The sequence below is a fragment of the Drosophila persimilis genome, unplaced genomic scaffold, assembly GCF_003286085.1.
Source record: "Drosophila persimilis strain 14011-0111.01,24,50 unplaced genomic scaffold, DperRS2 tig00000002-arrow-pilon, whole genome shotgun sequence".
Lineage (NCBI taxonomy): Eukaryota > Metazoa > Arthropoda > Insecta > Diptera > Drosophilidae > Drosophila > Drosophila persimilis.
The window spans coordinates 19,935,067-19,952,216 of NW_020825289.1; the positions used below are offsets into that span (position 1 = coordinate 19,935,067).

General features: G+C 47.3%; 9 protein-coding genes and 1 non-coding gene across 11 annotated transcripts; 7 read left to right on the forward strand and 3 right to left on the reverse strand.

The window, feature by feature from the left end:
• Positions 1-564: 564 nt before the first annotated feature.
• Trnaw-cca lies at positions 565-636 on the forward strand. Its single transcript has one exon. It is a non-coding gene; the product is annotated as a tRNA-Trp (tRNA).
• Positions 637-867: 231 nt separating this feature from the next.
• Positions 868-1,357, forward strand: LOC6600930 (LYR motif-containing protein 2). The gene is made up of 2 exons (XM_002025998.2): positions 868-990; positions 1,053-1,357. The coding sequence occupies exons 1-2, from the start codon at positions 952-954 to the stop codon at positions 1,287-1,289; spliced, it is 276 nt and encodes a 91-aa protein (XP_002026034.1). The 5' UTR covers positions 868-951; the 3' UTR covers positions 1,290-1,357.
• On the reverse strand, positions 1,284-3,198 carry LOC6600929 (membrane-bound transcription factor site-2 protease). Its single transcript, XM_002025997.2, has 3 exons — positions 3,033-3,198; positions 2,544-2,975; positions 1,284-2,479 (listed from the first exon to the last, which is right to left on the reverse strand). Exons 1-3 carry the CDS (start codon positions 3,105-3,107, stop codon positions 1,466-1,468), a joined length of 1,521 nt encoding a protein of 506 aa, XP_002026033.1. The 5' UTR covers positions 3,108-3,198; the 3' UTR covers positions 1,284-1,465.
• Positions 3,199-4,851: 1,653 nt separating this feature from the next.
• On the forward strand, positions 4,852-5,363 carry LOC113565088. The gene is made up of 2 exons (XM_026985645.1): positions 4,852-5,076; positions 5,142-5,363. Exons 1-2 carry the CDS (start codon positions 4,852-4,854, stop codon positions 5,331-5,333), a joined length of 417 nt encoding a protein of 138 aa, XP_026841446.1. The 3' UTR covers positions 5,334-5,363.
• Positions 5,364-5,643: 280 nt separating this feature from the next.
• Positions 5,644-11,991, forward strand: LOC6600928. Of its 2 annotated transcripts, XM_002025996.2 has the most exons (6): positions 5,644-6,442; positions 8,383-9,361; positions 9,437-9,895; positions 9,950-10,555; positions 10,626-10,752; positions 10,817-11,991. In XM_002025996.2, exons 1-6 carry the CDS (start codon positions 6,410-6,412, stop codon positions 11,205-11,207), a joined length of 2,595 nt encoding a protein of 864 aa, XP_002026032.1. In that variant the 5' UTR covers positions 5,644-6,409; the 3' UTR covers positions 11,208-11,991. The 2 variants fall into 2 exon arrangements, with proteins under 2 accessions (XP_002026032.1, XP_026841516.1); XM_026985715.1 differs by having other exon boundaries at positions 9,437-10,555.
• A 194-nt stretch (positions 11,992-12,185) lies between these two features.
• Positions 12,186-12,735, forward strand: LOC6600927. Its single transcript, XM_026985646.1, has 4 exons — positions 12,186-12,294; positions 12,353-12,438; positions 12,489-12,627; positions 12,674-12,735. The coding sequence occupies exons 1-4, from the start codon at positions 12,186-12,188 to the stop codon at positions 12,733-12,735; spliced, it is 396 nt and encodes a 131-aa protein (XP_026841447.1).
• Positions 12,736-13,063: 328 nt separating this feature from the next.
• On the reverse strand, positions 13,064-13,732 carry LOC6600926 (extensin-3). Its single transcript, XM_026986478.1, has one exon. It carries the CDS (start codon positions 13,672-13,674, stop codon positions 13,081-13,083), a length of 594 nt encoding a protein of 197 aa, XP_026842279.1. The 5' UTR covers positions 13,675-13,732; the 3' UTR covers positions 13,064-13,080.
• Positions 13,733-14,488: 756 nt separating this feature from the next.
• LOC6604416 lies at positions 14,489-15,260 on the forward strand. The gene is made up of 4 exons (XM_026986445.1): positions 14,489-14,672; positions 14,737-14,825; positions 14,889-15,021; positions 15,082-15,260. The coding sequence occupies exons 1-4, from the start codon at positions 14,549-14,551 to the stop codon at positions 15,150-15,152; spliced, it is 417 nt and encodes a 138-aa protein (XP_026842246.1). The 5' UTR covers positions 14,489-14,548; the 3' UTR covers positions 15,153-15,260.
• A 28-nt stretch (positions 15,261-15,288) lies between these two features.
• LOC113565089 lies at positions 15,289-16,196 on the forward strand. Its single transcript, XM_026985647.1, has 4 exons — positions 15,289-15,604; positions 15,662-15,744; positions 15,802-15,894; positions 16,173-16,196. Exons 1-4 carry the CDS (start codon positions 15,493-15,495, stop codon positions 16,194-16,196), a joined length of 312 nt encoding a protein of 103 aa, XP_026841448.1. The 5' UTR covers positions 15,289-15,492.
• Positions 16,197-16,307: 111 nt separating this feature from the next.
• On the reverse strand, positions 16,308-17,140 carry LOC113565090 (caspase-3). The gene is made up of 3 exons (XM_026985648.1): positions 17,071-17,140; positions 16,787-17,021; positions 16,308-16,723 (listed from the first exon to the last, which is right to left on the reverse strand). The coding sequence occupies exons 1-3, from the start codon at positions 17,128-17,130 to the stop codon at positions 16,308-16,310; spliced, it is 711 nt and encodes a 236-aa protein (XP_026841449.1). The 5' UTR covers positions 17,131-17,140.
• Between the last annotated feature and the right edge of the window lie 10 nt (positions 17,141-17,150).

The window sequence follows — 17,150 nt, forward strand, 5'->3', positions numbered from 1 at the left end:
TACCAGTACCAGTACCGGTCGGTCTCGGTGCCAGTCCCTTAAGAGACAATTGAATCGCTTAAGTAGAACATCATAATCAACGACACAGCAGTGGGAACCAAAAGCAGCTGCCGTGTCACTCAAGAAACAATGCAATCATATAGATAAATGTAGCATTTAATGCAATGAATTTAAATTAATTTGAACAAGAGCCAGATAGATTTATTGTTAGATTGTGCTTCCTACGTGCGTGCCCCTCTCCGGAGGCCCGTGGTCGAACTAAACATATGAACGTTTGAAATACCTTTGACTTAGTCATTAGCGACAGTTGATGAAAATTGCAATTTATACATTAATTGTGGCAAACTTTTGGCTACCTTTACCAATTTATTGCATTTTGCCTCGTGGCCCAAAGTGTTTAATTTTAAGTATTTTCAATGCCCCTCTACAGATAAGAGATTTTTATCATCTTTTAATCTAAAATTTCCCTATTGAATAATTCTGAATGTATTTGTCTATAAATAGATTAGGAATAATAGAGAATTGTTGGTTCAACTCGTCTATTGGGACAGGATCATTTCATGTGACTCCGTGGCGCAACGGTAGCGCGTCTGACTCCAGATCAGAAGGTTGCGTGTTCAAATCACGTCGGGGTCAATTCGGGAAATATCTTTTTTTTTATTTATATTTCAATTATATAGTTTTTGCAATGCGGCAATAATTAATTTATACTTATTTGAATGATAGCAGTAAAATTTAAATGATTTTTCAGTTTGAATCAAGTTATCAAACAATAATAATCGATTGTCGAATGATCGAAACCATCGCTATCATCTCTAACAAAGTAAACAGCTGGTGGAGCCATCTGTTAATGTTTTGATTTTGCAATTGATTGGAAAATGCAGAGAAAACTCTAAGAAAAGAGGAAAATTGTGTGAACTACAAGCCAAAGTAAGCCAAGGAAATGCGAAGATGACAAAGGTGCCAAAAGTAGCCCTCACTTTAAAGCAGGTAAGCGGTTAAATCATCTGGGAGTAGAAGTATTACATGCCATGCGTTCCTCTACCACACAGTTTATGCTGCGGCAAGAAGTCTTGAAGCTATACCGGGAAATTTTTCGCACCATTCGCCAAGTGCCGGACAAACACAGCCAGGCAGAACTGCGGGCCTGGGCACGGCACGACTTCCAGACGAACCGTTCCCAGAGCGACGAGGTGGCCATCAAGATGCTGATGCAGCACGGGCGAAGGAGCCTGACTGAGCTGAAGACCAGCCTGCAGCTGAGCGGAGTGAAAGAGGAGGGAAAGTGAGGAAAATGCCTGTTGACTTTATTTTTGAGCTCGACAACAATACGAAAATAAATACGAGGTAAAACTAACGACTATGACAAAAGCTATCATCTTTGAGGTGCTACATTTCGCTGTGTATGAAAGTGAAAATAGCAGTCTAGCGTCTTGAAGTGGAGTTGAACTCCAGTTTCCAGTTTCTACATAAGGGGCCTGAGAAAGCTGAGCCAGGCGACCTTGAGCAGGGCCAGGCCAAAAAGCAAGGAGCCCACGCTAGTGATTATCACCGATATGAGATCCCTCTTGGCATACTGGTCCACTTTTCCCACCAGAAAGCTGTGTATCACGGTGCTGGTGATGTGAGCCCCATCGAAGCCAAAGCACGGAATGGCGTTGACTAAGGCCAGGCCAATGCTGAAGACCACGTTGTACTTAAGCAGCAGGAACCAGGCGTCCGGCCAGGCGGCACTCAGGAACCTGTAGCGCGGCACGAAGGCTGAAACCTCAACGGTGCGAGACACATCCCACGGATGACCCACATAGATGACCGGCGGCAGCTTTTCACCATTTAAATTCAGACGCTTGAACGTCATTATGGCTGTTATGTTCCGCATCAACGGACGCAGACAGAATCCCTCCGAGCAAAGGCCCGATGTGCAGTGCTCGGTGACTTCCTCCAGTGTGCGACGCACGTTGAGGCAAACATGCTGGGGCAGCTCCACAGGTACATCGCCGTTCACATCCTCCACCACCTCAAAGCAGCTGACGTTGGGATTCAGCTCGTCGCAGCATTGCAATTGTCCATCGACGCTGTGGTGAGAAATGGCGCTGCTTTCGTCGTTTAGCTGGATAAAGTCTGCGCTAACGCAATAGCCTGCCCTCTTCTTCATGGAACTGTACAAACAGGAGTGCCAGCTTTCCACGCTGCTTATTGGACATCCGTTCACCTGGGTGATGAGATTGTCCACTTTCAGTCCGCGCTCTCCTCGCAGCGCGGACTTCCGAGTCAGTTCCGTGACTATCACATGTTCGTTGTACACGAAGAAGGGGGACATGGTGATGCCTATCGTCGAGATGAGCAGGTAGCAGATGCCGGCAAACAGAAAGTTGTGCCAAATGCCCGCGCACAAGACCCGCAACTTCTTGAACCAGCGCAGGCTGTTCAGGTGGTCGTTCGAGAGCTCTGTGTAGGCCATCGGCAGGCAGAAAAAGAACTGAAAACGGTTTGGGATGCTCGAGAGTAATTTTTGATACTCATTTGCGGCTTTGCCGGCTTACCTTAATTCCGAAACCAGTCACAGGGACATCCTCCAGCACAGCCGCCATGGCGTGACCCATTTCGTGGACCACCAGGCAAAGCACAAGAGTCGTAATGTAGTAGCCGATCTCCTCCAGCGGCAGGTTGACGCCAGGCAGCAGAATCTCCAGCTGTACTGGCATGGCCGAGGCATACGGGGCTGAGGAGTCTGCCTCGCCGCCACTGAATATCGTGATGATGAGCAGGATGATGCCGATGGGCAGCAGTGAGAAGGTCAACAGCACGCCCACATTGAAGCTGGTGACCATGAAGTTGCGGGTGCAGCTGTTGCCGGCGGATCCCCAGCGCAGCAGCGCCCGATTGAAAGCGTTCGTGTGCCAGTGCAGGCTCATAAAGTTCACAGACAGTCCGGTGTTCTTCAGAAAGGCATCGTATGGGTAGTGCATGCAGCTCTGTCAAAGATAGGGCACATTCTGGTACAGAGTTTCACCTTTGACTTGGGGACTTACTTTGAAAAAGCGATCGAAAAAATATAGGACGCCGTAGAGGGACGTCACCACTACGAAGAACACCACAGGATCCATTTTGATGTCGTTTTGAGCGGGCCGGGCCCTAGAGGTTCATTGAAGACGGAGCTGGCAGCCGGAGGAATAGGAGCTGCAAGTGTAAATTTGTTTAATATTTTGCTGTTTTTATTTACATGCCGTGTGATCGACTTATCGACAAACTCAATCAATCGATATCGAATTCAAGTTCTATTTTACATATTCTTCGTTTTTGATCTTCCGTGGGTTGTTACTAGCTATATAGAACATATAGCCATGCCCACATCATTTTAGGCCATTGATAAATAAATTTTCTACAAAATTTGTCAGTTTTTGGTCCTTGCTTTTAGTGTATTTTGGCAAAAACAAGGTTTAAACAAAATAGTTCAACAAAAAAAACAGTCGCAATGTTGTTGGAATTTGAATACTTGATGCGTGTATAGACTTTTGTATACCCTATTTCGTTAATTTCATATGAAGATGAAACGTAATTTAAAAAGACCTTTTCTCAAATTGATATTCCTTAGACATATTAAAGTACATTATTAGTATCTTGTGTATATTTCTCTCGATCCTGATACCTACGGAGCCTGGGATGACAAACATTTTCTCAATTCTATAACATCTATTCCCCCAGGGTATGTGTGCGTGGAATGGGACTCATTGTTATGAGTCGGTTATGCGGTTATGACGACTAATTCTTGGTTAATCTTTCTTCCGTCGAATATTACCAGCTATATAGAACATTTAACCATGCCCACTCAATTTTGCACGATTGATGAATCAATTCTATACATGATTGGCCTATTCGTAATACTTGCATTTATCGGATTTTTATATAAAATTGAAAATTTAATTAATATATTGATGAAATTTACAAAAATACCATGGGAGCGCGGCGAACATCACCGAAATATACGGTCTCATTTGAAAAATATACCGAGTGGTGCGCGCCAAATCGAACTTTTTTGAATGTGAGCTCCCGGTTATGGTTGCAGCTCGGATTCGTCCATCGTGGCGCGGCTTATGGAGTCCGAGGCGACTCTGTTCAAGTAATGCACCCGCGACGCGTCTCGAGGACGAGGGAACGCGGCTTCTCCACCCCCCTTCCACAAAGCACGACGGCTGCCATCCACGCGGGTGATCTCGATGAGATGAGCCTCCGCATCGGACCGACGCGAGAACATGCCCCATTCCCCACGTTTTTCCATCGCACCAGACGCCAGTTGCCGTTTTAGCCGAACAGCTGTTCACCCCCACCCCCAGTCCGCGGTCTGTTCTTCTTCTTCCTTTTGCTATGATTTTGCTATGATTTTGCTGTGATTTTGCTGTGATTTTGCTGTGAATTCGTCTTCTTCTTCTTTTTTCCACGAAATTTTCATGTTTTAAAATACCACCGGAAAATACCGAATATTTCCCAAATTTTTTTTTTTAAAAAACGACCAATTCTTTGTTCCGTTGAATAATACTATCTATATAGAACATTTAACCATGCCCACTGAATTTTCTACGATTGACGAATCAATTCTATACATGATTGGCCTATTCAAAATACTTGCATTTATTGGATTTCTATATAAAATTGAAAATTAAATTAATAGATTGATGAAACTGACAAAATATACCATTATATACCGATATACTGTAAATATACCGAAAAGTATTAAAAACTCAATCTTATGATGGGTAGCACTGATGACGCGAAAATTCAAATCCACTTAACTGAAACTTGTATTGGCTTTTCAAGCACATTGTTAAATAACTCAAAATGATAAATTCAAGGATGTCAGAACTGGATATTGTACATCGTGCATTTTGGAGAAAATATTATACTGTCAGAGTACTGACGATTTTCATTGGAGGCTTCTCGACAGTGATTGGTATATGGGCCGCATGTTTGTTCCTCGCCGCGAAAGGTTCCCACAAGCAAAGCGTAAAGATCTTCTGGACATGTAGCTCAATTGCATATTCGTTGTCTTCAGTGCTGCTCGCTGTTGGCGCTCTGAACGTAAGATTACATTAATGATACACACAAACCACACTTTGTTCAAAAACTCCCATTTTATTCCGCAGAATCGTCGGTACTTGTTTGTGCCCTGGGTAATGCTCATCCTGATGGGAATCGCCGCGTATACAATGGTTATTGACTGGATAGTCACAGTTATTATGTTGGCCCTTCTACTGTCGGTGCTGATCAATTTTATATTCCTTGGAACTGTGATCTATCAGTACAGAGCGCTAAGTCGTCTGAATATTTTTCAATAAACATGCATCCTTAAAATAAACTACAAAGTACTCTGGGCGGTGGCAACAATGGAAATGTTAGCGAGTGATGACTGTATACTCATCAGCCGCTCAACCAGGAACTATTCCTCCGACTGCCAGCATAGGCAACAAGCGGCGGCGGCAAAATATGGCTAGCAAAACAAAACGAATAAAATGGATTTTTCTCTCTTTCTTCTTCTTTTACTATCACTCTCTCTCTCTCCTCGGAAACTCACCTCAAAATCAGTCTAAAGGATATGGACAAAGGACATCACATCGCAAGCTTCAAAGAGCAGCAGAACTTTCGAGGGAAAAGAACAGAAAGGAACAGACGTCTCTGAGTGATAATTTTCAAAGGACTCTTGGTGTGTCGAAAACTAATTTAATCAGCGAACGATACAAATATCAACGAAAGCCAGCGCTCAGTATTCTACCAGTGGAATTTTTATATTGCGTAAATCGGAAAGTTACTATTAAGTGAAATCAAGTGAAATTTCGCACGTATATCGATTTGTTCCAAAAACTGCATTTGTCATTTTGTCAAACACACACACACACACACCCGCGCCCACATAAAATTACACACGGAGAGTGTGCGCTTGTGCTCGTGAGCGGAAACGGAAGAGTCAGAGACAGAGACAGAGACAAGGAAACCCCGGAAACAGCTGCTCCGACCACAAAACAGTGCAAACACCACGAAGCAACAATTGAAAGATGACGCCATAGAAGTTTCCTGGAAGCCACCAGCATCTCATCTCCCAGCATCAGTGACAGGACAGGCTTTCCAACAGCATTACCAGAAGATCCCACAAAGACGATTCTGTGCCAAACGAGACGAGGACCACGACGACAGGAACGGAGGTGGACAGACGGTGCAGCAGACGGGAGATTCAGAGGAAACTGGGCCAACCGGGGAAGGCCCGCGCTCCGCTCGGTATTTGTGCACTCGGTGGGTCCCACAGCAGAGACAACCCAATGCATTTGGGTGTACAACAACAACGCCCCAAGCAACACCAACAACAACGCGAGCAACAAGAGAAACATCAGAGGCGATTCAGGTTCAGTAAAGGACGCCAATGTCATCCCTACAGCGTGACTGGAATTTGCAGGTGAGTGGAACAGCTACAGCTCCCTCCCATCTGTGGAGTGGGCCAAGCTCAAAGCTATTGAGGTAGCTGGTAGCAGTGGTAGTGGCGGTGGCGGTGTCAGCAGCAGTGGCAGTGGCAGTGGAGGGTGACTGGGCTGCTTTGGTGAGCATGCGCCGAAGCCCGTGTCGTAGGTAAACATTGTAACCCAACCAGAGAATGGGTCAACATTACATATGGCCACATGCTGGCCATCATCAGCAGGTCAGCAGGCTCACAAGTGATCCATCTCAATCAGCACACCCTCAATGATTGCAGAAGAGTCCTGCCAAGCCTCCAGCGTGGTATATAGTTTCAGGTGCAGCCCAAGAATATCGCTATAGATTGGATGGACATTGGAGTGCCACTGCAAGCACTTTCCAGGTAACAAGAGTGGGAGAAAAGTACCCAATTAGAACGCTAGGAACTGCGCTTCTGTTGCCTGCTGCTGCTGCCATTTCACCCATCAACAAGTTGTGTGCGTAAGCCACCCACTGCCTTGACCGCTTATCGTGCAACCGCATCTGTGCCACATAAGCAACTAGCCCTGGCAGAGGGAAAGTTTTTCTTTTCACTGAGGCTGGGCCACGAAGGCCTTGAAATGTTGCGAAATTGAAAACAAATGGGGGTGTAAGCCTCCACTGTCCTGACAATTTAGGCCGGATTACAGCTGACAGCGGGAGCACAATGGAAGCCTAGGATCTGACATTCGACAAGGTCACTGGGCTGGGGGTGGTTCCTGGCTCGCTGGGATGCTGTGTGTGAGTCATACTGACTCCTCCTTATTAGTGCTGCTAGTCAGTTGACGTTGTTGCATTCAGCGCTTACTGTTGTGTGCCCATTATTTACGCAACCATTCTACATGGTTATTTTCCGCCATCGATGTGGCACGTAGTTCATTAGCGGCACGTTTCGAGTAATCGACATCTGCCATGGCAGGGAAACTGACACCTCACCTACCAAGGCCCACGCACTCCTTGTATTAATAAAGGCCCTCCCACTCGCATCGGCTTACCTGTCGGATACTTAATACGTGTTTGCCTAGTTCTCCAGTTCGATTTATGAGCGGGAGAATGATGCGTGTACACTATTCATAGATTGACAAATTGGGGACGCCGTAAGCTTTCTCGCGTGCACTGAAAATTTTGAAGGTTAGATAAGATACGTTCAGATCTTATCACAGAGGCATGGTATGTGTACCATCGCGTGGCACCATCGATGCCTTCGGTTTCCGGCTGTCGACCACCCTCGCCTTGCACTTGACCCTGAAGAGTCGAACAAACTGGCAGTTTGTTGGCAAGGAGCGGGTGCCCCCCACAGACAAATGGAAAATTCCCAGACGTCATGCCAACACAGCATGCACTTGCACCCAACTCGGGCTGGTTGTTGCATCGATTTAACAAGCACAAAGTACACGAAAAAGCAGGTAAATCTTCCCAGTCCGCGGGTAATTACAATATCCAATGCAGGAGGAGTGAATCACCAACCGGGAACAGTGCGGTGCGCTGCGAAGGGTGAAAGTTAACTCAATTAAAGCAAAGCAAACCCATTGCATATATTAGGGCGCTGCAGCGATGTCGTCTGGCTTGTGGTCTAGGACCTCGTCCGGAGATCGCGTGCTTTCGTGGCATTTCGCTTCACCACGCAAATGTGACTAAATGAGACTCTTCCTTGCCCCGCCTGCAGTCAATTTGTCAACAACTTTTAGATTTATGGCCATTTAATCAACTCTTTGTAGCCTTGAAGAAGGGTTTATAATATTGCCGAAAAGTAAGAAGAAGATGGGGGGGATTTCCCAACTCTGTTCGTATGAGTTCCGCGGGCCCGTGATCTATAATGTAGAAATGTAAGTTCCATTTCTGGTAGAAATTGCACATTTTTATATCTTACCTATTCTACTCTCGGCTCCTTTCCTTTTCCTCTAGGGTTCCAGGGGATCGATTTACTGCGCGAGTGAACCGGACCCAGCTGGTGGAGTCCAGTACGAGTCGGGAGGGTTCATTCTCAACACGAAGCCAGCGGCCGGCTCCGGTGTGGCACTGGGATCGGGTGGCGGAGAGGGCGGCGTTGGCATCGAGTGCGGATCCCTCTTCTCGATCGTGTCAGCGCCACCCGCACCACTCCCCACAGTTCCCACCGTGGTGGTGCCGCTTGCCGAGCTGGATGTCAAGCAGATGGAGTCCCTGTGCATGCCCTCGATGTCGATGTCGCCGTCGCCCGCCCGGCGACCCGCCACACTCACCCTGGACGCCCCCTGCTGCCCACGCACCCTGCACGCCAGCTTGCTGGAGCACCAGATCTCCGAGCTGGAGGAGGACGACAACGAGAACCTGTTGACTGTCTCCAGTATCACGGCGAGGCCGTTGATAGCCAAATCGCACGAGCTGCGCAGCAGTCGAAAGACGCAGCAGTACGGAAACGGAACCGGAAACGGAAATGGATCGCAGACGGCAAAGAGCAAATGCATCCGCAAAGCCAAGGAGCGGGATCGGATCGTCCAGCGACGCAGCAAGCCACTGGCCAAGGATCGCGACTCCTCCACGACGACAACGGACAGCGGTGGGGGCAACCTGGAGCCTCCCGACGGCGGCTATGGCTGGTTCATCGTCTTCGGGGCCTTCTCCGTGCAGTTCTGGGTGGCCGGACTGGTCAAATCCTACGGAGTGCTCTACGTGGAGATAATGGAGACATTTCCCAGCTCGACGGCCACCGTTGCATCCTGGATACCGGCAATTCTTTCGGCTCTGTGCCTGGTCCTCGCACCCCTTTCGAGCGCCCTGTGCCAGCGGTTCTCGTGCCGGGCCGTCGTCTTTGTGGGGGGCATCTTCTGTGCCATGGGCATGATGCTCAGCTACTTCGCCACCAGCCTGGTGCACCTGCTCTTCACCTTCGGCATACTGACGGGTGAGTTTTGAGACCTGGGGTGAGAAACCTCCTTGTGGCCTCCTTGCAGTTTCCTAATCACTTCCCTCACTACAGGCATTGGCGGAGGTCTCTCTACCACACCAGGCATCGTCATTGTGTCCCAGTACTTTGACACGCACCGCGCCCTGGCCAACGGCATCTGTGTCTCGGGCACAGCCGCGGGCAGCTTCATTCTACCGGTACTGATCAAGCATCTGGTGGAGAAATGCGGATTCCATGCCACCCTCCTCATCCTGGGGGGCTGCATGTTGCACGTCTGTGTATCGGCGATGCTCTATCGTCCGATAAGCGCGTACACGGACCTGGGGCAGGCCCAGGCGCCGGAGGCCACTGAGAAGCCGCTGAACGAGGACATCAACCCGAGCACGACGGGAATTCTGACCACCTCCACATACCTGGACACCTGCGAGGTGGTGGGTGACAACGAGCTGAGCGACAAGTTCATCGAGCACCTGTTCCTCGAAGAGTCCAAGAACCATCTGAACTACTACACCAGCAAGCAGCCAGCTGCAGGTGAGTGCAATAGGAGCTCTGGGCAGCAGCCCTCACTACTGTTGCATTCGCCAGCACGACAAGACGACAAGTCGGCGCAGGAGAGCGACGACGAGGTGAAGGACATCATTGGCGAGACCACCTTCATCAAGCCCATGAAGAAGGTGCGCAGCTCCGGTCTGCTGCACTCCGTCGAGGACCTGAGCACCGACTCCACCTGGGTCTACCGCAAGCACTCCGGTACGGACTCGAATCGCGGCAGTCGTCGGCGACGCAATGTGTTCGCCAACGACGAGGTCATCTCGAAGATTCAGGCCCACCTGGAGAGGCCACTGTCGCCACCCAGCGTGGTCAGTCGCGGGCTCAGCAAGAGCATGGAGATTCCCACGCCGGTGAGCAACCTCAGCGAGCTGAAGCAGCAGCAGTTGTCGGACAGCGGTGGCATCCTCAACTCCCAGCTGGTAGAGAGCATCAATGCCGATGGTGCGGCAGACGACGAGGACGACGATGATGATGATGAGGAGCAGCTGCCGCGCACCTGCTGCGAGCGTATCGAGATGTATCTGGACATCAGTCTGCTGCAGGAACCGCGATTCATCCTGATGACCCTCTCCGTCACCCTGATGTCCGTGGGCTGCCCCTACATGCTGTACTATCTGCCTGCCCATGTCATCTCCATAGGTGTGTGCCCCAGAACTGCTCCACTTCCACCTAATATCCTAACAGCATTGATGACTCTCCTCTTCCATAGGCTACAACAAAAGCGAGGCGGGCTATTTGGTGGCCATTAGCGCTGTCCTGGATCTTTGTGGGCGCCTGGGCCTGGGCTGGCTATCCGATCTGCAGCTGTTCGATCGCAAGAAGACCTACACCCTGTGGTATTTGCCGCTCTCTCATCAAGATCTGCGCTTCACTAAATCTTGGCTTTAATTAATCTTTTAGCATTTTGGGCGCCGGCCTGGCGGTCCTCACCATTCCATTTGCCAAGACACTGATTCTGGTGGGACTATCCGCCGCCGTCTACGGCCTCTGCCTGGGCAGCTGGTACGTCCTGATGCCCGTTCTCCTGGCCGACGTCTTCGGCACGGACCGGATCAGCTCCAGCTACGGGCTGGTGCGTATGTTCCAGAGCATTGGTGCCATCTCGGTGCCACCGCTGGCTGGTCTCCTGCGAGACCTATCGGGGGACTATGAAATCTGCTTCTACTGCATGGGCTCCTGCATGGTGCTCGGCTGCACACCGCTCATCGTTTGGTCTATTCTGGAGGCGCGCAACCATCGCCTGTTCGTGCAGGGCGAGGAGGACTGCGAGGATGACTGCGAGGATGCCTAGGGGATTCGAGTTACGAATTGTGTTACCGGTTACTAATTAGTTGGCTGTCGCCCCATAAGTTAATCGTGTTTTAGTAGCCAAAACGAAAAGAGAGATAACCAAAAGGATAATCATAGTTGAGTTCCTGAGTTTCAAAGTTGCGAATGCCTCACCGATTCTAGCCATTACCAATTAATAATTATATTAGCCCACTTCTGTATCCTCAAGCCATCGATCAACTCCCTTTCCACTCTATATCTCATACTCACTACTCTACACATATATTTATCTATAAAGGGGATCTATGTATCCCCATAGCTTGTTATATTTCAGTTGAGCACAAACCAGATCGTTTGTATCAATATCTTGCCGCAGATGAGACGAGACTTGAGAAGAGATTCAAACAAACCAACCTACTGAGCACCAAAACGTTGCGCAAAAAGAACTGAGTTAAAAAAGACATGAAAACACTACCCGTATATAATGATAACTTAATGATATAAAAGAAGCGATTAAGCAACATAAACCTATGGACTACCACGTATTTCCGTGCCCAAATAAATCAATATTGGAAAACTACATATAGAACTAGGTACGCATATACCCCATATCAGAACTGTTTCCACTTGTTTCGGTGGAGTGTTAAGTAAGTGCATAGAGAGGCTATGAACAGGTAATACGAGTACGGAGAGGGTCTATAATCTATAATCTATCACTACATCGCGTTGCATTAACCTAGTTGTAATATAGTTGTTGTGAGACATTTATCCATAAACGGAACTAACAAATAAACACAAAATCAAAATGGAAAAGCCTTTCAGTTTGACACATTCCCTGACCTGGCAATGACCCTAATTGTGCTTCATTTGTTATTCACACCACAAGTGTTGTAAGTACAAGAGACGTGATAAAAATTACCTGGAAAAAATAGGTAATTACCCAACTAGAGCACGATTATGGTAGGCCTGGGCAACAAACTCAATTCCAAGCTATACGAAAATGATCTATGCGGATAATTGTTGCTGTTGCATGGACCTCAAGTGCGGCTGCATCTTGATAGCCATCGTTGAAGTGCTCATACGGGGAATAGATCGCTTTTTTGTGGAGTGTAAGTCTGCAAAGGTTTATCTTCTTATATACTATAGTGTACGTGTTTTACCTTCCAGATGATACCCTACTCGGCTATGCCACTCTCATTCTGAGTGGCGTCTATGTCATAAGCTGCGTCTTTCTTCTGCTTGGGGCCGTGATGGTGGGTCATTAATTTATTGAAAATTATGAAGTAAAAATTCTTTCTTTCAGCAACTACGTATATTTCTACTGCCCTATCTCTGGATAGGCGTTATACGGCTGGTCGCTTTGATCGTCGAGTTTATCTACTACTATCTAAACACTGATGAAATCGTCTATGAGTATTTATATTTCGATGTCTTCCAAGCGGGTAAGATGAAGGCGATAAAGGATTTCTTAGCTTCCTTTCATTTCAGTTTTAGGCTTATACTTCTGGCTGGTGGTCTACTCGTTCTATGATGTATTGAGAAAAACATAGGGCCTATTGCTCTGTTACTTTTTATTAAACTAAAAAAAAAACGCTCTCTCATTTTTTTTTTAATTCTCCCTATCCCAGAAAGGGAATCTTTGATGGCCGCACTCATATAGAATGCAATGAGTTCATTTCGCTAAAAATAAAATAATTATGGCATGGTGACAGCATTCGAAATCCATTTTAACTGATCAGATCCCATCCAGAATATTAATGCCCGAGTTACCAGACCAGACCTATCCCAACTCCATTTTCTGCTCTTTATCTTTTAAACCGTATTTAATGGCAGCATTCGATTGCAAATCATAAATTATATATTTACATTTTTGGACTGGACTTTGCGACTTATGACTAGAACTGCTCCAGGCCACGGGGAGCGGGTGGGGCGCCATATTCCTCGGCGGGCGCAGCGGGAGGACCGTATTGGGGAGCGGGCTTCTGCTGCTGCTTGTATTTGATGAAGTAGACCTCGGGCTTGCTGGGCTCGGTGGGGGCCGGCGAGGGCAGGATGACGGGCAGCTGCTCCTCGGGCTTCTTCACCAGCACGTACACGAGGGTCTTGTGCTCGTCCTGGACTGGTGGGGGCAGCACTTGGCGGACTGGCGTGGGTGGGTTAGGGGCCTTGATGAAGATGATCTTGTAGTGCTTCTTGGGCACCGCCGTCTGGATGGGGGCAGCGGCTGGATAGAATTCCGGCTCCTCTGGCGGCACATGGACGTACACGTTCTTGGTGACAATGGCCTCGGCTGCGGGGGCAGCGGGTGGACCGTAGAAGGCTGCTGGTGGACCGTAGACAGGCAAAGGTTGGGCCGGTGGTGGTGGACCGTATTCCTGTTGTGGGGCAGGTGGAGGCGGAGCTCCGTAGCGGGGCCTTGGCGGCTCCGGACGGGCAAGAGCCAGAGCCAGGCTGGCGGCCAGGAAGAGTAGGACAATCTGGGGCTTCATGCTGATCTCTCGTCGATAGTTTGTTCACGAATGACTCTATTGTGGCAGGTCAATCGGGCATTATATATGAGTGGAGCTTCCCCCAGATGGCGGACAACGTTTTCATAAGCCCCTTGGGTCTCTTTGCATAATATTTTCGATGGCTTCCCAATCGCCGTTACGCGTCCGAGCTGAATCCGCACTTGTAGCGCCGCACGATGCATACAAATGAGAAGACGATGAGCGGGGCAGGGGCAGGGGCAGGAGAGACGATGATTCGCATCGAAGCCATCGGAGCGCATTGTGCCCATTTTGTATATTTGGATACTGAAAACGAAATTGAAAAGGCAAACACAGGGAGTACTCCAGACCGAGGGAGAGGCCCGGCAATCACGTTCTGCGGCTTTGTTTGGAGACTCCACGCTCTCCGAGTCGACTCTCTTGGACTTCCCGGCCTCTTTTCGATACTATTTGCCAAAAGTATACGCATTAATTGCCGATTGCGTTGTTTACTTGTAATTTATTGTATAACACGTAACCGAAAATCCGAACATACTCGTACAGCTACTGCTGGTAGGCCAGGGACGGTCATTGCAATCGTCATTGCTGGAGGTCTACGTTGAAATATGTCCCATCCCCCCCCCCCCCCCCCCCCCCCCTCACGAACCAGCTGCAGAGACTAATCACTAGTACCGCTATTTTAAGATAAATATCGGAAAACTTTTGTTACTTCTGAATCATGTTTTCTCATCAAATAAAACTTCTTTCGATATAACATGCTCTATCATTACTGTCACACATTAAGTACACATTACTCGCAAAACTTCAGAACTCAACTCAACAAATCAAAGTTAAGGATTTTCTCAGTATACACTACTAAAAAGCCGCCTGCAGAATGATATATCTACAGAATTGTTGCTGCTTCGTGGATTTGCGTCTGGGTGCGATCATATCAGGCCTAGTCCATGCTATTGCTGACGTGTTAGGAGGCTTCTTCATAATGATAATGGCCGGAACGGGTGAGTTACTCAGGACAGTATCAGAGGATAAGTAAACTTGACTCTGCCATTACCATTTCTCTAGGGACTCCCGATCTGTGCCACAAGCTGACTATTTTCTTATTCATAGTACATTTGGTTAGTTGCGCGGGCATGGTCTTCGGCTCCATTAAGGTATGTTAGATCCTTACATAGGAAACAGATAGATGGCCTGACTGAATCGGTTCCATTCTCTAGCTTAGCACCAAATTCATGATCCCATACATATTGATGACCTTAGCAATGATCCTATACCTGATCCCCCTGTTCGTAGCCGATGTAATTCTTGCCGTTTGGTACTTTGTATTGATAACCTATTTCATACTGTTCTGTAAGTATTCCATGGCTCTGGCCCTGGCTCTGGCTCAATTAATCGTTTTTCCCTAAACAGGTATCTCTTTGTACTGCTGGCTTGTAGCCTACTCCTTCTATGCGGCCCTGGGCGGGACCCTCTTTATATAGAGATGTTTGATCTCATCAATATCAAATTTTAACGTATTCTCTTTGTAAAGGTTAATTTAGGCGCATTCAAAATTGAAAATATTATCGATATATATTTCTTTCAATGTAGAATGTGTTTTTTTGTCTGTTAATTCATTTTTCTGCCTCTTCTGTACCATAGATGCTATGTGCTACAATGTACAATGTACAATGCACAACCCTACATAAACTGTAGACGGAAGTTACTATTTCTAGCACGTGATTCACCTGTCAATCATACCCGTCCTTACCTTATCAGTCAGAAAAATAATGTCTGTTAGAAAATATAGTCTGTTTCTCAACCGATAGCACAACAATCTCCATGATACGCTTAAAATGGTGCTGCTACTGCATTGCACTACGCAAGGCGTGCATAATCATCGCCTGTTTAGACTTTGTTATTAACTTAACCATCGCCACCATTGGCGCAAAATGTAAGTTTAATGTCACAGTCAATCAACCCCTGTAAAACCTATCCCTAATCTTTGCAGATCAATTCATCGATAGGATTGAGCAGGCGGTGGCTATTTGTCACTGCATCGGCTGTGTCTTCCTGATAGGCGGGGCTCTGCTCGTAGGTTCAGCTCTAGCATAACATCATTAGTATTACCTCTTTCCCCACAGCCTCCAGAAATCATCCGTTCTGCTGATCTTCTTCCTCATTACCAGCCTGACCAACTATGTCATCTTGATCGCCTATGTCATCTACATTTGCTTTGATTGGGTACCCAAGGGGGAGTTTATGCTGCCTATCATTATAACTTATACATGTGAGTTTCCTTTATTCTCGAGCACCTGCTCCTGCTCACATACTACCTGTTTTCCAGTTGTTGGAATATACTTTTGGCTCGTCGTCTTCTCCCATTACAAAAACGTGACCAACGATACTGTAACGATTGATGTATAATCTCTTAATGTTGATCTTTAAATCGAAGCTAAGTAATTAAAATTCCCAGTGATTGTCTCATTATAACGATCCGCAATTTCTTTATGGGTATCCAGACTGAAGGCGCCTACCTAAAGTAATACTTTTTACTTATCGCTTTGGTATAACAAGGTAACTGCCGGTATCTAGAAGATTTAAACAATAAGAAATTGTATATTGTTAAAAAAGAAGATCCCTCTTAGAGTCTCTGCTCACCCCTCTGCACTGGAGTCTTTGTCGACCTTCAAGTTCACTTCGTCCATGATGGATAAAAAGTCCTTCTCAGTCGCAAGCTCATCCATGCACTTGCACAGAGTTTGGATGTATAGGGACCCTTCGGACGGCCTGCGATAGCTCTTAAAGCCCTCGGTGCTACTAAAGCACTTGACGTACTCGTTGGGACTGTGTTTCATTAGAGTTGCATCCGCTTCCAATTCGCCCTTGCATGCCTGCGCAATGAGGATCTTGGGCTTTCCTTTGAGAGTCTCGTTTTTAAATAGTGGCAAGAGAACGTCCTTGTGCAGTGAGTACTCCTTGTTGTCTGATGCCACGATCATTTCGTTTTCACCTCCGTGACTCAGTAAGACAATGATCAATGCAGACTGCTGTTCAAAGTTTTTTCGTTCGACTGCAAAATTTGTTTTTTAATTATTACGATATTCGAATTTGAGTGCTTCTCGGCACTACTCACTTTCACTTATTTTCTCCTTTACCGCAGCCAATGTAGGATCCTTTATTTCTATTATCTGGCACTGGAGTTTCTCGAATGTCTTGCGCAGCGCTTGTACATCCTTCGCGCTGCCAATTCGGGGTTCATGAAGATCGTTTTTAAAAGTCTCATGATTGAATACGTAAATGAGCCGGGGAGCTGATATCGTGGGCGTGGGTTTGAACTCTCCACTTGCTTCCGGCAGCGTTTCTGTTGACTATTTAAAACAGGATGTGGGGATTCTTTTGGTATATGTGTATACCTACCAGCTGTCTACGTAACATCATGCGGCGTTCGCCAAATTTGGGTGGTCTGGGGAGGGCCATCTTTCTAAGTCTGTTTCCGT

Bases quoted from the DNA above. Each gene is read 5' to 3' on its own strand.
- LOC113565088 (XM_026985645.1), top strand. From the start codon at position 4,852: ATGTCAGAACTGGATATTGTACATCGTGCATTTTGGAGAAAATATTAT. The intron at 5,077-5,141 runs GTAAGATTACAT...TTTATTCCGCAG, and splicing joins TCGCTGTTGGCGCTCTGAAC to AATCGTCGGTACTTGTTTGT.
- LOC113565090 (XM_026985648.1), bottom strand. From the start codon at position 17,130: ATGGCCCTCCCCAGACCACCCAAATTTGGCGAACGCCGCATGATGTTA. The intron at 17,022-17,070 runs GTAGGTATACAC...TGTTTTAAATAG, and splicing joins TGATGTTACGTAGACAGCTG to TCAACAGAAACGCTGCCGGA. The intron at 16,724-16,786 runs GTGAGTAGTGCC...CAAATTTTGCAG, and splicing joins AAAGGAGAAAATAAGTGAAA to TCGAACGAAAAAACTTTGAA.
- LOC6600930 (XM_002025998.2), top strand. From the start codon at position 952: ATGACAAAGGTGCCAAAAGTAGCCCTCACTTTAAAGCAG. The intron at 991-1,052 runs GTAAGCGGTTAA...TCTACCACACAG, and splicing joins TAGCCCTCACTTTAAAGCAG to TTTATGCTGCGGCAAGAAGT.
- LOC6604416 (XM_026986445.1), top strand. From the start codon at position 14,549: ATGATATATCTACAGAATTGTTGCTGCTTCGTGGATTTGCGTCTGGGT. The intron at 14,826-14,888 runs GTATGTTAGATC...TCCATTCTCTAG, and splicing joins TGGTCTTCGGCTCCATTAAG to CTTAGCACCAAATTCATGAT. The intron at 15,022-15,081 runs GTAAGTATTCCA...TTCCCTAAACAG, and splicing joins AACCTATTTCATACTGTTCT to GTATCTCTTTGTACTGCTGG.
- LOC6600929 (XM_002025997.2), bottom strand. From the start codon at position 3,107: ATGGATCCTGTGGTGTTCTTCGTAGTGGTGACGTCCCTCTACGGCGTC. The intron at 2,976-3,032 runs GTAAGTCCCCAA...TATCTTTGACAG, and splicing joins TTTTCGATCGCTTTTTCAAA to AGCTGCATGCACTACCCATA. The intron at 2,480-2,543 runs GTAAGCCGGCAA...AACCGTTTTCAG, and splicing joins TGACTGGTTTCGGAATTAAG to TTCTTTTTCTGCCTGCCGAT.
- LOC113565089 (XM_026985647.1), top strand. From the start codon at position 15,493: ATGATACGCTTAAAATGGTGCTGCTACTGCATTGCACTACGCAAGGCG. The intron at 15,605-15,661 runs GTAAGTTTAATG...TAATCTTTGCAG, and splicing joins CGCCACCATTGGCGCAAAAT to ATCAATTCATCGATAGGATT. The intron at 15,895-16,172 runs GTACCCAAGGGG...ATGGGTATCCAG, and splicing joins TCTACATTTGCTTTGATTGG to ACTGAAGGCGCCTACCTAAA.
- LOC6600927 (XM_026985646.1), top strand. From the start codon at position 12,186: ATGATCTATGCGGATAATTGTTGCTGTTGCATGGACCTCAAGTGCGGC. The intron at 12,439-12,488 runs GTGGGTCATTAA...TCTTTCTTTCAG, and splicing joins TTCTGCTTGGGGCCGTGATG to CAACTACGTATATTTCTACT. The intron at 12,628-12,673 runs GTAAGATGAAGG...CTTTCATTTCAG, and splicing joins TTTCGATGTCTTCCAAGCGG to TTTTAGGCTTATACTTCTGG.
- LOC6600928 (XM_026985715.1), top strand. From the start codon at position 6,410: ATGTCATCCCTACAGCGTGACTGGAATTTGCAG. The intron at 6,443-8,382 runs GTGAGTGGAACA...CTTTTCCTCTAG, and splicing joins AGCGTGACTGGAATTTGCAG to GGTTCCAGGGGATCGATTTA. The intron at 10,753-10,816 runs GTATTTGCCGCT...TTAATCTTTTAG, and splicing joins AAGAAGACCTACACCCTGTG to CATTTTGGGCGCCGGCCTGG.
- LOC6600926 (XM_026986478.1), bottom strand. From the start codon at position 13,674: ATGAAGCCCCAGATTGTCCTACTCTTCCTGGCCGCCAGCCTGGCTCTG.